Source organism: Lepidothrix coronata, unplaced genomic scaffold (assembly GCF_001604755.1).
Source record: "Lepidothrix coronata isolate B3197 unplaced genomic scaffold, Lepidothrix_coronata-1.0 Scaffold11, whole genome shotgun sequence".
Taxonomy (NCBI): domain Eukaryota; kingdom Metazoa; phylum Chordata; class Aves; order Passeriformes; family Pipridae; genus Lepidothrix; species Lepidothrix coronata.
The window spans coordinates 813,258-830,408 of NW_016690191.1; the positions used below are offsets into that span (position 1 = coordinate 813,258).

At 42.7% G+C, this 17,151-nt stretch overlaps 1 protein-coding gene across 1 annotated transcript in view; it reads left to right on the plus strand.

Moving 5' to 3' along the window:
* IGF1R (insulin like growth factor 1 receptor) overlaps window positions 1-17,151 on the plus strand; it is a 179,849-nt gene that overhangs the window by 18,624 nt on the left and 144,074 nt on the right. Inside the window, exon 2 of the mRNA XM_017805050.1 lies at window positions 11,166-11,711. Coding sequence (XP_017660539.1) covers window positions 11,166-11,711 — 546 coding nt within the window. The remainder of the gene's footprint in view (window positions 1-11,165; window positions 11,712-17,151) is intronic.

Sequence of the window (17,151 nt, forward strand, 5' to 3'; positions counted from 1 at the left end):
GCAAAAGGAGGTGCCTGAAGTTGGGAGTGTTTCAAGCATCCAAACTGTTTGGTTTGCCTGAGTCCCATCTCCTGTAATTTGTTGCATCCTCTTCACCCCCAGAGTCTTGCAACACTCTTCTCCCCAGTTTTGGCTCAGAGGGGGAGCAGAACAGGTAACCCCTGGTGATGAGCTGCCGAGTGAAAGGTGCCGTGGCTGTGTTTGGCTCATCCACCTGGACCCACTGCTTTCCCACGGCAGGATTTGTCAGAAATGCAGCAGGGCAACCTGTTGCATCCCAGGCTCTCCAGAAGCACCATCCAGAGGATGAGCAGTAACTCTCCTGCTTGCTCTGCCATTCCAATGCTCTTCTAATAAAGCTGTGACAGTAATTGCAGTTGCCAAGCGATGGCACTCGGCACAGCCTGGCTGGTTCTGTACCCAGATTGTTCTGTTAACCAGGATTGTGCATCGTGCACAGTGCTGCTGGGCAGCATCCAGAAACCATGTATGGGATTGTAAATCCAACGTCTCAGGCAGTATGTGAATGTAAAATGGACACTGTGGGCTGAAATGTCACCTGGAACCTAAAAGTGGGGAAAGGATTTGGGAGTAAACCACTGTTGGCCCTTTTTTATTAACAAGGTGTATATTTAGGGTTTTTTATTTATTTCTTTTAAATTTTCGCTGTTTTACAGTGAGGGTCAAACAGTTGCTGATCAGAAGATCTGTGTAGACAGGCTGAAAATCCTAAACCCAGGGTTGGAAGCTTTCCTTTATCGTGACAGAAATGAGACTCCCAGGGCTCTGGGACTTGGCTGTGCCAAGGGGGCTCTGGTTTTCCATGCTGAACCCTGTTTACCTGGTAGCTTCTCACCTGTGTGCATTAAGGGTGCTTTGTTTGTGGAGAGACTCACCTAGACTGGTATCACAGAGCTGTTCTGTTTCCCTTTTCCATAGTTATTGTGCTGTGATGTCTCTGAGACAATAAATACCGTGTGAACGCTGCCCTTGTGGTAGAAAGGACACTTCCCTTGGCTGGGCTGTGTTTGTGACACTAAAAGCGAGTCTAAAGCATCCAATTGGCCAGAAAAGTGAGCTCACATAAGAACTCCTCCTGGTAGAGCTACTTTGGTTTATATTTGCCTTAAATTGTGTTCTGGTGCAACTGTTTTTGGTTGATAAGACCTGAACTGCTCCTTACCTTGGCTCTGGCACTAACCCAGGTGTTTTACCTTGTATTTGGAGAGGAAGGTTCTTTTTTTTTTCAATCCAGTTAGCTCATGGCTGGAAAGCCCCACAGCACCTGCATATATGTAATTTAATACCTTTAAAGCCCTTTTTGGGGATTGCAAGTTGGTCATATTTTAACTGCCTTGAGAAAGCAGGTTGCAGCATGACCTATGTGATTTTTAAGCTGAGTAGCTGCCGTGTGAAGGGAGGGGAGGGAGGGCTCTGTGTTCTATTAAATAAAGTTTGATAGCACTGACTTTTTCTTCTGTGCAATCAGATAATAATTTTTTAACACTATGTTAAATCTCTGTTTGAGTGGAAATACAGGACTGATGGAAGTCTAAGTTTAATTTGTTAAAACAGAACCATTGCTGTGGAAGGCCAGGGAATGTGGGATTTCTGTGTTTCATTGCCTAAGAGCTGGTTAGCACAGCACAGTAGGGCTGTGTGTTGCATATTGTTGAGTAATTGCATCAGATTTTTAATTTTTTTTTGTGGATCTGTGACTTGCCATTAAATCCTTTGCTCACCATCGTGGCTGCAATTGCATGTGATGATACTGTTCTGTCAATTTGCTTCTAATGAAGCCTAAATGATGTGGCCTGATTGGCCAGCCATTTTTTGGAAATAATAATTAAAAGTAATCACAAAAAACTTTAAAGAGTGACAGGTTTCCTAGATTACTGCAGGGTGGCAACCCAGCAGGCAGCTAAGGATATAAAGTGTCCCTAAATGTGAATTTCTGGGCCCAGCCACATGATGAATTTTCATTCTGAAAGGATTTGGCTGCTTATCCCAGCTACCTAAGTGTATATCCCATAGGTTCCTGTCAGCCAATTGCTGAGTCACTTGGATGTGCAGACATCTGTTTGAAAAACAAATAAATAAAATCCTGCACACGACTATTTTTTTTTTTAAAGGTGGAGAAGAACAATCCCCAGGAGAGACAATTTTTGTTAAGCTCTATTGTCATCACAGATTGTGAAACGTAAATTCAGTGTTATAAACAGCTTGTAACTTCAGCCTTCCACCATTTTTGCTTTAGCAGGCATTAGACTGAAGCTGCTGCTATTGGGTTTAAACATTATTATCACCATTAAAAAAAATATTTTACTCCCGTAGTTATTGATCTTAACACGCCACCTACTCACTTGTGTCTTAAGTATTTCGTGTAAATGGCACACTCTCATTTTGTGGTGCTGTCAGGGAAGTTATAATGCAAGGTAAGAAAGTACACAGGTTTGAAATCTGTGTGTCCTCCTGTGAGGAGGGAGCTCATCTTTAGTGAGTTAGGCATTATCTGCTTTCTTCTGTGGTTTTTTTTTGTTGTTTAGCTTAGATAATTTTCTCACAAGCTTGTGAACTTGACCGTACTTTGATGTGTTGCAGTGTAATTTATGGAATTATCCTGGAGTTAAATTCAGCTGGTGCTTCAAACAGCTTTTCCTTTCCTGTCAGAGCACCTTGGAGGGCTTTGAGTGTTCAGCTCCAGCCATAAGGTTCAAACAGTGGCCTTCAGTGTTTGACACACTCTGGGCATTAATGGGGGAGGATTTTGCTCTAAGGTTGATCTTCTAGTTACCTCTTTGTCTTCTTTTCTTCTTCTTTGCAGAGAATCTCACAGGCATTGCCCTTCACCTGGGCACTGCAGATCAGGGTTAAAAGTTGGGTGCTTCTTTTCCATTTGCTTTGGTAGCTGGGGGTCCTGGGGAGGCCATGAAGGCTCGGCCTCTTGGATGTTCTCCCTGCTCCAGTTTTTCCCTGTGTACCCACGAGGACAGTAAGGAATCCGTGCCAACAGAGCCACTCACGTTGTGCTATTTCAGCAGGAGGAGGTAATGGATGTGGCTTCCCAGGAACCCCTGAGGGATGTGGTGGGTCAGCACAGTCTTGGTCAGAGAGGATTCATTTGGGGGTGACTTGTCATGAGGGCGCTTTCACGTGAGCTGGGCTAAATCCAGACCCACTTGCTCTGGTGAGCTGTGTAGAGAAGGCATCAGTCAGTGTTATTAAAGGGATTCAGTTCATTTTGTTGGCTCCATTTTTGCTAAGCTGCTGTTCCTGTTGACATTCAAAGTAAAATGTTGGCAGGGAGAAAGCGAGCGAGATGAGGGACAAAAACGTGATTTATTCTGAAATTTTATTTGTGTAAACTTATGGGGAAATTGGAGGAAGTTCATGGAAAGCAACAATACCAGAGATATCTTTAGCCAGTGACAGCTGAAAATTGCAAGAGCAATAAGGCAGAGACAGTATGAGTTTTGATGTGGGTTGTAGCCCTTTTTTGTGTTATTTTTGCAAATGTTTTCTTCTGGTCAACTTGGTAACATAGTGGCCCTTGGATTTGGAGTATATAGTTAGCAGAGTGGGAAAAGAGAAAATTAAAGTAGGATGTGTGTGTTTTTCTAAGGGCTGTGGGAGACAATGGGAACGTGTGTGGAGAAGTTGCTTTTTAAAGTATTTGCACCAAATTTGACTGGCCTGTTTGTGACAGCACTTTTTCCTTCCAGATCTGGGCAAAAATAATTCTGTAAAAGATTGATAGGAGTGATGAGTGACATGAGGTAAATGAATGATAATAGACTATATTTCTCAGAAATTACAAGCTACATTGCAATGCAATCTCCAGTCCTGTGAGTGTTTGGAAGATCACAGTGGTCTGGCTTTGTCCTCCAAGGCTTAACTTGTAATTAAATGGGAAAAAAACCCAAGTCCTCATCCTTGGCCTTAGATATGTTATCAAGAACATTCTCAGGACTTATATTCAAATGGCAACAGTTGGTTTTTGTTTGGGTTTGAATATTCCCTTTCATGTTTGGAAAGCCTAAGATGGCAGCGTCGTGCTGGTGCTGGAAATACAGGAGTTGAAATTCAATTTTGGACTTGCTTGGCAAAATCTGAAATGATTGACATTTCCTGGATAGTGGGGTGCCTTTTATCTCTCCCCCCCACACCCCGACAGATGGAGATTACTAAAATCTTGGTAAATGTGAAGTGGTTTATGTAGCATATTCAACAAAGAGAAGCAGTTCAGTGGGGAGGGAGGCAGCTGGAATGGCGATGTAGATTTAGTTCCCTCCTTGTTACTGGTTCTGACATCCCAAGAGGTAACACAGAAGCGGCTTCCCTGGGAAGAGATCTAGTGATTGATGTGACACATACAGGATAGGTGAGCTTAGAGAGTACAGAAATTTTGTGGGAGGTTGTGTAAGTACATTAAAGACACTAAAATATATATTTCATTCATAGTGTCACTACGGAGGCAAAACCAAGAGCTCAGTGGGTGGTGGAATCCTGTGTTAATGTAAAGTGTCATAAGCAATCTCTCCAACCACTGATTTCTGTGAACTCCACATTTAATTTCTTTGCAGAGTATGCAATTAAAGAATCCTGAGACTTCAGTAGTAATTTTTTTCCCCTGTGTCTGCAAATGGTGTAACTGTGCTGAAACTTTCCATGGGCTTGCAGGGAAATCGTGGTTGCTGAGCTGTTCCTTGTCAGTCTTTCTACCTTTGCCTTCCATGTTATTGAGTGGAACTACAGGAACCAACCAGGCTTAAGCCCAGGCCATGGGCTGCAGTCCCTCTCTGTTCAACAATGACTGAATAACACTTAAAGATGATTTTTCTTCAGGGCTGTGTGACAGCCCTGATGTTGTCCTTAAAACGAGCATAATACTTAGGAATAAGAATAAAGAGAGAAATTAAGGTCAAGTTATACTTTTCCCTGTTTAAATTCTGCATGGGCATCACATTTTCAGACTATTCCCTCTCTGTTTCCACTGATATGTCCTTCTCTTCTGAGCAGTTATAGTCATGTAGGAAAGAGGTTCCTATTGTAAGTTTAGTTCCTTTTTTCTAACCTGATTCAAACCAGGTTTTTTATATAATGTGGGGATGAGGATGCTGTCATTGGCTGGAATTGGTCTTTAACTTTCAAGTACCTTGAAGGAATTTTTTTGGAGCCCTTGGGTTTTTTGCAATGTGCCAGACTCCTCTGTAGAGTTGCTCCAGTAGGTAGTAAACATGTTGATATGCAGGCCATTGTAAGTTATGCAGATCTAAATCCACCCTATGCCATAAACATGTTCTTTGTTGTTTTGAGAGAGAGATGGGAGCTCTGGAGATGATTGGCTGAAAAAGGATGCTGCCTGCTGGGAATGTGGGATGAGGGCAGCTGGACTGCAGCCACATTCAGTAGCTGCTTTGGACCCTTTCTTTATAAGGACCTGCCATAGATTAAAACTAAAAAACACATGATGAAAAGGAAGTGGCTCCGTTGGGAATAAATAACAACACTGTGCTGATCTCCCAGAAAGACCCACAGCTCTGAGCTGACGTTGCTGAGGGGTGATGTGGTCAAGCCTCTTTCATTAGAGGAGTTTGGGAGAGTGCAGCGTTCCCGTGTTCAGGAACATCAGCTCTTTGCTGCCCAGGGAGCAGCAGCAGCTGTCTGGGGAAGCAGAGCTCTCCTTGGAGTGGAGTGTGCTCAGAAAAGCCATTATTGGCCAACTGAGCTGTGGTGGTGTGAGCAAGCCACTCTCTAAAAGTAGAACCAGCCACAATTGTTTTTTTGTATTAAGCCTTGCAGTTCCGTCTTTGTGTAGGAAATCATCCAGCACTGCTGGTGACATACTGTGCTTGTTACCACTGTGCAGAATTTCAGGGTATAGGAGAAGTTAAGCAACCTCATGGCCTCCTTTAAAAAAAAACCCTTTTGAACCTTGTGGATCACAGGCTTCATCCTCAGAATGGGTGTTAGAGCCCCTGGGCAGGAAAACAATATAGAATTAGAACAATTTTTGCACCTTTTCAGCAACCAGTGTAAGGGGATACCCTTTTTAAAATGGAAATGCTGAAGGTATCCAGGCTCCTTGTTTAAGACAAACTTTGCATCTCTACTGTGAAGTAAAGGAAACAATTTTCACAGAAAGGAAATCAGAAGAGGGGAAACAAAGGGAAATCAGAGCATGCTGTGGGTTTACAAACCAGGAGAAAGGTGAGCAGGAGTTGATGTCGCGGTTCTGGTGAGATGGTCGTGGCAGGTTGTCTGTCCTGATTGTCTTTCAGAGATGTGAAGGCTGCTCAGGCTTAACAGTCTCTGTTGCCAGGGAAAGCCTGACCCAGACTGGTGTTGAAAAGGCCTCAGGCTTGCAAAAGGGATGTGCTGGATTGGCTGGTGACTCAGAGCTGCCTTGGTGCTGCTTTGTCTGAGCCTGGTGTTGAGAAAGCCCAGATAGTGGTGGTTGCTCCACCTTTAACTTCTGGCTGGTTGAGAGGGTATTGTGCAGTGTAGGACAGCCTTTTAATGCTATCCAAAAAAGTAGAGGGTCAAAGGCAAGGCTTAAAATGTCAAGGAGTGTATTTTTTTTTTAAAAAAAGAAAAACATAAACAGTTGTGTTTCTTTAGAAGTTCTAAATGAAGTAACTTGGATGAATACAGAACTGGAAGCAAGGACTGCACCATGATGAAATAGCTTCTTGTAGGAAATGAATCCTTATTAAAAACAGTGGGTGTGTGAACTGTCAGTGCTGCCCTGTAACACCTTAGTATTGATAGTGAATTAGCTGTGATGAATTTAGGTGCAGCTGGGAGGTGGTGTAGCAAGCACAAGCTGTGGTAGAGAGTGAATGTTGGACAGAAGGCTTTCTGCTGCTTTGTGTGTCATAGCAGGACATTTTGGAGAAAGAAGGGTTCTTTCCAAACACTGAAGGGCAACGGGCAAGTCCTTTTAGGAGTCTCTAGTGACCTGAAGTAACTAGTGGATGTAGGTAAAGAGTGAAGAGCTGCTGCCTGGAGTAAATGACTGTTTGGTAGTAGGTGGTGATGAAATAGCAGGTGTTTATCCAGGTGGCAGTGCATTCTCCATGTCTGAATGGTTTATGATCCAAGTAAACATTGGCAAACCGTAGTTGAAGTTGAGAGGAATCCACTGGATCACTGCACTCCGAGCTGTGTGTTGGAGCTGGCCCAGGCTGCACTCAGTGTGTGCAGGGTGGGTGTGTGGCTGGGTGCTCACAGTCCTGCTCCCTGGTGTCCCAGCTGGAGCACCACTTACACAGGGACCTACCAGGAGATTCTGCCAGGTCAAGGACCAGGAATTACTCTCATCATATGAACCTGTCATGTGCAGTCATTTTTCCTGGTAGCTCATTGACCCCATCTCAGTTGTGTGACCAGGCTTGGATCCGTCCTCTGACCAGGAATGGGCTGCAGGTCCTCTGGAAGACAGTGGTGTGGTGTGGATTATTTCTATTACCTTTGGAAGTTTCCATGCCCTGCAGCTTGCCCATGGGATGCTCCCTGAAAAAAGGAGCAGAAGTGGGCTTCTTGTTGGATACCAGGTGAAGCTCAGGACTTCTGCACTAAAAAGCTACTTCAGGGAGTCATTTGTGTTCATCTGGGTAAAGAGTGCACTGCTTCTCTTCAGTATTTTACTGTACTGGGCAGTGATCTTTTTAACAAATAAATATTTTTTTCTTTAAAGAACCAATTTCTGACTCAGAATTAGGTGCTTAGTTTCGAATAAGTCTGATAAATGATAGGCAGTTTAAGGAAAGGCTTGGAAATCTGTAAGCAGCTGAATGAAAACAGCATGAATCTGACTATTGGTAATTATCCTGGGTGTTTATAATCTGCCCAGAACTAGTGGGGCAGGGTAATAAACAGCTGTTGCATTTTTATTTTCTGTTAGTGAGCAAAATAAATACATCATAGTTAATTTCCAGTTCTGAACTGAACACGAAACAAAGGCCAGTTATCCCAGTCATATTAAAAAAGTTCTCTAAGCTGGGATATCCAAAACTGTTAAATGGACTATTAATGCTCTAAAGAGCATTTTCAGTGCACTTCATTGTGTCTGACAGACCAGTTTATATTGTAAGTCCATATAGGCTTTCTCTAAAATGGGATCCAAAGAAAACACAGCACAGCCAGATGGAAATTGGAGTTGACTTTGAGCTCTGATTAATTTGTTTTTCATAGAATCCTTTTCAGGGCAGCGAGAAAAACGTGAGAAAAAGATGATATATTGTGGTATAATTAACTCTGGTGAACAATGTGAACTTAAAAGACATTTCTTTAAAAAAAAAATAATGCTTTAATGGGAACTGTATTTCCCAAATGTCGGGATGGACCAAGATGCTTGTCCTGTTTCACGTTTGGGTCTCTGCAGTTCTCATTATATACGTGGAGTTCTGCAAAACATAACTCACTTCATGAACTAATGAACTAATAAGTTCTTAAATCAAAACATCAGCAGCTGCTCATCTGTGGTCAGTTCCCAGCGTTGGACCCCATTGGACTTCATCCTTCTCCATATTAAGGGGATGAGGTTTCATAACTGAGGCAAGCGAGTGCAAACTTTTGCCATAAAGCTCTAGAAATTTCCCTGATATATAAAAAGCATTAAATAGCTCAAATTAAGTAACTTTCAAGCTGAAACAATCATAAAGCTAAAAGCAGTATGACTTTGAAAGCCCAGCCTCAAACAGAGACATGAACAGATATATAATGCTTTAGTTAACGTTGCTGCCATTTCTCTTACAAATTGTTCTTTAGGGTATTGTAACTCAGCTGTTTTTAAACCCATCACTCTGGAACCTTGCCTGCAAAATGTCAGCACAAGTGCAAATTTTATTTCTTTAACAAAATAAAGGGCTTGGAGCAGTTAGGCTTTCTAAACTTTTATGGCAGGAAAATAAATTTCTCTCCTTTTGCTTTGCTGCGGCAGGAGCTGTGACGTTCACCTTGTCCTGCCAGCAGGTAGAGACAGAAACCAAAATGGTTTAATGGGAAAAACTCTGTGTTCCAGCTTGCCTTTTTAAAACAAGAGGAGCCCAGTGTGGGAGTGTCAACACGGCCGTGTCGTTGCTGGGCTGTGCTTTGGGCTGAGGGCACTGTCCCTGGGGGTGGGTGGAGGGATGGTGGCTTTGGAAGACAATTTCAGAAGTTGGGAGCAAGATGTGGGGAACAGCTCATTGAAGGAATTAAATCTGGGATGAGGTTGTCTTTCCTGCAGATTCAGGAGAGAGAGGCATCACTTCTGCGCTAACCAGTGCATCTCTTACCAGATCTACTGTCTTGGAGCTCTTTAAACTCCCCCTCTTCCATCTGGCTTCTAGAGCTGGGTAATACCAACCCAGTCACTCCTTTAAGTGCTTTCCTGAAGTTGTTCAAGCCTTTACCCCCATATTCCAGGCAGTAGCATGCGATTTTTTGGCAATCAGTATGTGCTCAAATGGGGATTTCCTGTCTCACTGGACATGATGACCAAGTGTTACTGTTGGTACGTTAGTTTTGTTGTTTATTCTTTCTTTTTAAAGGTCTAGGGAATGAACTTTCTTGCAAATAGTGCAGCAAGTCACATTTAATAGCCTCTGCTTTCAGCTTGAATCTTTACAGAAGGAAGATTAGGTAATAGTTTGTGTAGAAACATCTGTTTCCTAACAAAGATTTCGCCCTATTTTATTTTTTTATGCTGTCCCACTAACCAGAAAGTCCTTTAGTCTTTTAAAGACTTAGAAGTCTTTAAGTCCTTGTTGGGTATTAGAGTTGCTGTGGTTTTAGCTTGCTCATGTTCTGGATCCTTTGTTAGCTTAAGTTATTAGCCTTAGATAAGTGTTGTGGGATGGAAGGGCTGCTTTCTATTGTGAGCGCAATTTCTGAATCTCTGGACAATTTGTCTGGGTTAGAATTTAAGTTTTTTGGCTCCAGTGCTTGTTTAGACCTTTTCCTTGTCTGAGGAAAAGATGTTGTTAAAATAATTAAGCCTAGCGTGCATTAAAAGAGAACCTTTCCACAAAATTGAATTGCTTCGGGTTTATTTGAGTTTTGGGTTGCTTAAATAAATTGGCTTTTTTACTTTGTTTGCTTACAAGCAACTTAGTATCTATTATGGGGAATCTTTTTATCCATGTTTTCCGTAGAAGGCCGGCTCTGAAGGTTTTGAAGAACAACAGCTCTCTACACTCTGTAGTTCTTTGTTTTACATCAAAGTGCAGTTTATGTGTCTAATTATTACATTATTAGCACACACTTCTTCCAGCCCCTTTAACATTGTTATTGTGATACGTGTCTAATGTGGAAAGACCTAATATATAGATTTATTAGGGAATAAATCCTTTTGGCCATTGTTTTCTTGAGAGTTCACTGAGTTCAGTCTGCTGTTTTCAAGGGGAAATTCCTCACTGTGATGCTGTGTGTTCTTGTAAACAAATTTATCCTGTGTTTCTTAGAACTCAAGAAGCCTTTTTATATGTTGGTGCCAAAATTAGTGAAACTTGGTTTACGGGAACATGCAAACAGGAATTCAGTGCATTGCTACAAGTCCAAGCACTTTGTTTTCTTCCCAGTCCCAGTGCAGGAAGTGCACCAGCTTTCCATGGAGTTAGTATTGTAGCAGGACCAGTATTCCAAGAATGAGGGCTCGCTTGGCTCGTGACTCTGGGAAGAAAGAGTGATTTGAGGCTTAAGTTGTAACTTTCTGGGAAGTGTCCCCTTTGTGTCTTAAGGGGGGTGAGGGGGAGTAGATTAGCAGTGTGATGGCCAGTGAACCACCTTCTGTATTACCTGTTCTGTTTGCAGTGATGTGGCTGCAGCCCTGCTCAGGTCACAGGAGCCATGATCTGATTTGGAGCAGAGTGTGAAGATGCATTTGGTTTGTCTTTGTGTTCCTCAGCGCAGCTCTTGTCAACAGCAGCAATAAAGCAGCATTTCTCTGTGTGCTGCGGGACACAGAGGGAGCTGCCATCCCTGTGCTGCTCCTGGCAGTGCTTGTGGTGATAGGTTAGGTGCAGGTGTAAATCAAGCACTCGGTTTCTATTTTAACACTGCAGCCTAATTAAGAAGTTAAAAATTTTCTGGCCACCGGAACATCCCGCTTGTGTTCCAGTTTCAGAAAGGCTTGGAAGTGCCTTATTTACCAACTTGTCTTTCTCCTCTTACCTTCGCAGTTTGCGGGCCAAACGTCGACATCCGCAATGATATCCACGAGCTCAAGCGCCTGGAGAACTGTACGGTGATCGAGGGGTTCCTGCAGATCCTGCTCATCTCCAAGGCAGAGGATTATCGCAACTTCCGCTTCCCAAAGCTCACCGTCATCACGGACTACCTGCTGCTGTTCCGCGTGGCGGGCCTGGAAAGCCTCAGTGATCTCTTCCCCAACCTCACCGTCATCCGTGGCAGGAACCTCTTCTACAACTATGCCTTGGTGATCTTTGAAATGACAAATCTCAAAGAGATCGGGCTCCACAACCTGAGGAACATCACCCGCGGCGCCATTCGCATCGAGAAGAACTCGGACCTGTGTTACCTCTCCACGGTGGACTGGTCTCTCATCCTGGATGCGGTGTCCAATAACTACATCGTTGGGAATAAACCTCCAAAGGAATGTGGGGACTTGTGCCCGGGAACGATGGAAGAGAAGCCGCTGTGCGAGAAGACGTCCATTAACAATGAGTACAACTACCGCTGCTGGACCACCAACCACTGCCAGAAAAGTAAGATCTCAGTAGCTACTATGTTTTTGTTACCTCTCCTTGAAGTGAAGGTTTAATTTTGTGGGTTTATTTTAAGCTCTTTAGCAACTGAAACTTTTACTCTAGCCGTGTATAGTTAACATGAGCTACCCAGTTACCACACAAATAGATTCCTCCCCAACCAGTAAAGGCTCATCTAACTTGGTTTAAAAAGCAAAACAAAACAAATCAACCACTGTAAACCCCAAACCCAACAAACTCCCTGAATTAATTCTCTGTGGAAAAGATGAAAAGTGTAAGTATAGAACTAAAGCCATTATAGCAAAGCTGGAGCCAGTTTTAGCTCCCTTGAGGACTTTGGCAGGAGGTGGCCATCAAGTGCCATCACCTCCTTGCTAGAGGGACATTCTGTTCGTGCCAGAGCCATTGCTGTAATGGCTCTTCATTGCTGTAATGAAACTGTTGACTGGACTTACTCTGACTGTTCTTTGCTTCCCTTGGATGCACCCTCTGAAATCCCTGTAATGGTAAATTCTGTACCTAAGAACTTGTTTACTGGCATCAGTTTGTGCAGTACAGTCTGCAGAGTCAAAGAGTCAGTGGACATCGTGGCTCCTGACAAAATCATCCCTGCCTGTTTTGTACTTGTCTTTCTGATAGCAAAGTATTAGCAAAAACAAAACCTGATCTCTTCTCGCTTTTTAAAAATAGAGTAAACAAGCACATAGTTTACTCAGATAACACGATTCCATGGCAGGCTTTTTGAGTTCATCCTGGAACTTTAGGAAAGCTGAGCCCTGCAGTAGCAGGAGGGCTTAATTACAAGCAGTCGTCACTGTGCCTAAATTCCACATGGCATCTTGACCAAAGCTGCCATAGTGACAGGAAACACCACAGTGTGAGAGAAAACAGGGCCAGTATAATTCAGGTTACCTTCGTTTGGGGATGTTGATTTTTCTAAAGTGGCTCATCAGTTGCTTGTGAAGCCCTCCTCGTGTTCAATTAGAACTGCAATTAAAGCAGCTTGTAGGGCAGTTTCAGTCAACACATGCCAAAAATACCTCCGGAAAAAGGCATTTGGAGTATGTGCTTTTATCAATACTTACAGGAAATAAAGTTCGTTTTTTAAACAAAGGCAAGAAAACCCCCTCAGCCTGTTACTGGGAGACTTTGTGCTTTGTCCAGGGTGAGGGGAGTGTTGTTGTGAAACGTTAGGCTTCCTCAGGCCAAATTTATGTCTTCATTAACAGACTAACTCTGTCTACAGAGGGTGACCAAGGTGATTCCTGTGCAACCTCGGTGCCTTCAGTGGTTTGAATGGATGTAACCAGAGCGTATTTAATGAGATACAACGACTTAACTTGCTTTCTGTTGTGTGCTCTGGCTGTTTGGAGTAGACAGAAGTAATGTGCAAAAAACCCCTTTTGGCTTCTAGGGGAACGTTAAAATAATTTGGATCCCAAATGCACATGAGAAGAAATCTGTTTAAATAAAATGAGGTCATAGTTAGACTGTGATAGCAAGACTTTGAAGGCAAGGGTGTAGATAACATTTTTTTCTCCCCCTATATGCTTTCATCTCCTTTCGTGGGAGATTGTGAAGAAGAAAGCAAGTATTGGAAACGAGCCTTGAAAGGCTTGTTATGAGCATTACACTGTGGAAAAAACCATCAGGTTTAGAGTATCTTAGGGTGCAGAGCATATAAAGAAATGATCGAGTTCTAATCAATAAAAGGAGTGAGAAAATTTGGACCTATTTTAATTTGTTTGTTGTGATAAGCCACTGACTTGGAGGAAGAGGACTTCAAATTTGCTAGCCATTCATCTAAAAAAGAAAACAACCCCAAAGTACTCCTGTTCTGAAGGAAAAGAAGGGAGGTATAAATGTGCAGTTACTCCAAAGGAAGCTTTTTGTCTCTCCTGTTAGATTGCTTGGGTGCTTTGGCACTGTCTGGAGAAGACTCTTGCAGTACAAAATCACCCCAGACACGAAAAAGAATAGAAGCAAGGACTTGTCACTTCCTGAGTGTTTCAGTCTGCATTTTCCTACCAGTAGAGATATGACACCTCTGTTATTTTCCAGGGAATATTTTTCTAGTGTAGTATCTAATTTAACCCTGACATTCTCCTTGTGCGTCACAGTCATGTTAAGCTGAAAATGTTGTCTGTCACTCAGGGTTCCTCCATGCCTTTTTATTTTCCTTTGCTCTGGCTCTGTGGAGGAGTGTGTATTAAATCTCTCTTGTCCTTGTTTAGGTTTTTACACTGAAAGATCTGAAGTTGGCGGGTAAATGCTGTGTGGGAACACTCGGTACTTTAAGTAGCCTGGCTTCTGTTTAATTTTGCCGTTGAGTGGAAGTTGGTTTTTTCCTTCTTTTTCTCGCTCACAAACGAAGGAAGAAGCTTGTGCTTCCTTCAATATAACTTGTGCAGGAACAATGTGGAGGGAGGAGGGAGGGAAGGATATGCTGTGTTTGACATAAAATAATCCGTGGACATTTGTATAGAAGAGCGAGCCACAAAGCAACTGTAACTTCAATTTGTTTTTTATATTTAAGGTTGAGCATAAAGCGTCAGCGGCTTCGCTGCCAGTTTGGTTGCCCTGGTTTCTGTGTAGTGTACATTCCTTTACCTTGGAGTGCCCCAAGGCAGCAGCAATACTAGTTTGCTCTCTTTGGAGCTGCAGCACGTTGTGTTGGGCTTGGCACGCTCTCATCTCTCTGACTTGCACCTACTTTTGTTTTGGTGTATCAAATACCAGCTGTACCTCCCTGGAGCTGCAGGTCCACGTAGAAGAACCCTTCAAGATAAAAGGAGAGGACTGAAGTTGTTTGTTTGCAGCAGGAGTTGTGCTTTGGGGCACAGGTGGAGACGGAAAAGACAAAAACTGAGCGGCCAGACAGGCAAATAAGATTATGGCCTTCTGTGTTTTGTTTTTTTTTTCTGGCAGTTGTGACTGCTGGAGAGGCTTCTGGAAGCTGCCTGCACCTTGCTGAGGGATTGGTGTGAGAACCAGAAAAACTGTGTCTGATGACGCATTCGCTTTGCCTGTCCAGTGGTCTGTGTAAAGAAAACTTGGGTTGTTTTCTGTATTCCTCTTGCTGATGACTAAGTTTTGAGGTCTGTTCCCTTGGTCACTAGGCCTTTCCAAGCCTGCAGACACCAACTGTAAATTATACCCTTGAAAGCCTGCCTGGAAGTTCAAGATCCCTTGTCCACCATAACCCTTGTGCTCTTTTTCAAGCAAGTCCAGCTGACTCTTCCTAAAACACTGTTGGGATTGCAGGGGCCATAAGAAATGAACTGGGTAAACTCCTTATTTGGGAAAGTAATAGCAAACCCAGCAGTTAGCTGTATATGTGATATACGGTGTTCAGGTGGGGTTTTTTTGTTGTGTCTTTTAAACTTCACTTGAACTGGGGGGACAGTGGACAAATAAGTTGGAGATGCTCTCTGTCAAGTGTTAGCTGAAACGCTTCCTTTCATACTCAGAGAAAAGAAAGATGAGGAATCTGGTTCTGGGGGGACACAGATGTCTGTGAGGAAGGGGGGTACCGAGTTCAGCTGCTGCTTCTGTGCGAGGCAATGAGAGCACAGTCTGGGTTCTACCCTTGTGAGAGAGCAAATTATAGCTCCCCTATTCCCTAAAGGGGGATGGAAGAGCCATGCTTCCTGTAAAAGCAATGATGGTGAATATCTGAAGTGCATGAGGGAGCTTTAAGATTAGATTTGCCACTGGCATAAAAAAAAGGAGGTGTAAATTGGCCTTGTAGAGAGAACATGGATTAGGGCCCTGAGCACTTGGTTCAGAACATACAAATGTGACATGAGAAACAATAGCTCACGTAGACCCTGCTTCCAGAACAACAGGAGAAAACTTCAGCTTCCCAACGTGTGAAACTGAGGACCATGGCAAAGGCATGTGAGGATTTGGAGGCTGATAAAGAAGCAGATGGCAGCTGAGCACAAAGTGTTTTTAATGAAAATGTATCCCTATTCCTTTCTGAATTGGTTTGACAATGGCCCGAAAAGATACCCGGTGTGTGAGGAGCGGGAGGGAGGGAATGACAGTGAGTGGGAGGAGTGGTCCATATGTGCCTTCTACTAAAATGTTTAAACATATGGAGACAGTAACATGATGTATTCTCACAAATATTCGGGATCTGCTCCTGTTTGTTTACACGGAGCTCAGCGGATAATGCAGTTGAGTGGTATCGGTTGACATGGCTCCATTGACTTGTGCAGCGCTCACAGTGTGTGCCAGCTGGGAATCTGCTCCCTCTTCATTCAGCAGAGTAGTGGGGAAAACCATGTGCTGGACTTTTTTTTCCTCCCCTGCTCTCTTTCTTGTTTTCTCCTCTCTGAGGAGCATTCACTGAATTCCCCTGTCCTTTAGAAATACTGAACACACGTGAACACGAGGAGAGGGGAAGAAATTGGGACCCAGAGATGCTGAATCAAATTACTCTTATTTTGCTTTAAGTTACATTTACATGCCTTTTCTTTTTTTTCTGTTTGCTGCTTCCTTTAAACTTTCTGTTTGTTTTTTTTCCTTAAACCCTGAAATATAGTAGATATTGTGTATATCACAACATGTTTTCAGTTTTACTCTTTCATAAGCAAATTAGATGTGGTTTAATGTGAAGTTGATCTATGTAACACCAATCCTAACTTTGTTGGTTTAAAAAAAAATAAGTAGCATAAAAACCTGACCATATTTTGAAATGGACAGGTTGTTTGTTGGTTGTGTTCGATTGGTATGCAAACTCTCCAGCAAATAAACATCTTCTGAAAGGAAAAAACAGACAAAAAAAAATAATTGTAAAAGGCACAGTTGGTGTCACTGAGTTAGAAAAATCTGGAGCACGTTAAAAAAAATTTGTTAGTGTTTTCCTTCTGAATGAAGTTTTTTGCTGACTTTCGCTCCCCTCCTGAGAAGTCTGCTCTCCAGCCAGAGGTTTCCCAGAATTTTTATTATGGCTGTGAGAGCATATTTAATTAGTAAGCTGGAATGGCCACAGAGCAGTTTAGGCCAATCTGCAGTTAATTACTGTAGCAGTGGTTTATATTCTGAGAAAAGGGCTAAAATTAAACAAATGTATACTTGCCATTTTTCTTTGTTCTGTTGTGAAATGCCATAACCTGGGAAGGATCTCTTGAATCTTGCAGCCTGCACTAGTCACTGGAAACTAAGTGCTAATGTTGAATACTCATCTTGGCTTCCTGGTTTCTTTTGGCATAAAGGTTTGTAGAGGACTGTTTGTTTTGAGAGGTCTTTAAGTTTGGGAGTTTTACTTTCCAGTATTGAGACACGATGCAGTGAACTTGGTCCACTGCTGACACTTTGCTACACGCTTGGAAAAAAAAAAACCCCGACTAACAAACTTTTAAAAATACTTTAAAAAAAATTAGAAATTTTCCCTGCGTTTTGGAATAAAGAATTACAAAAAGTTTGAAGTGGT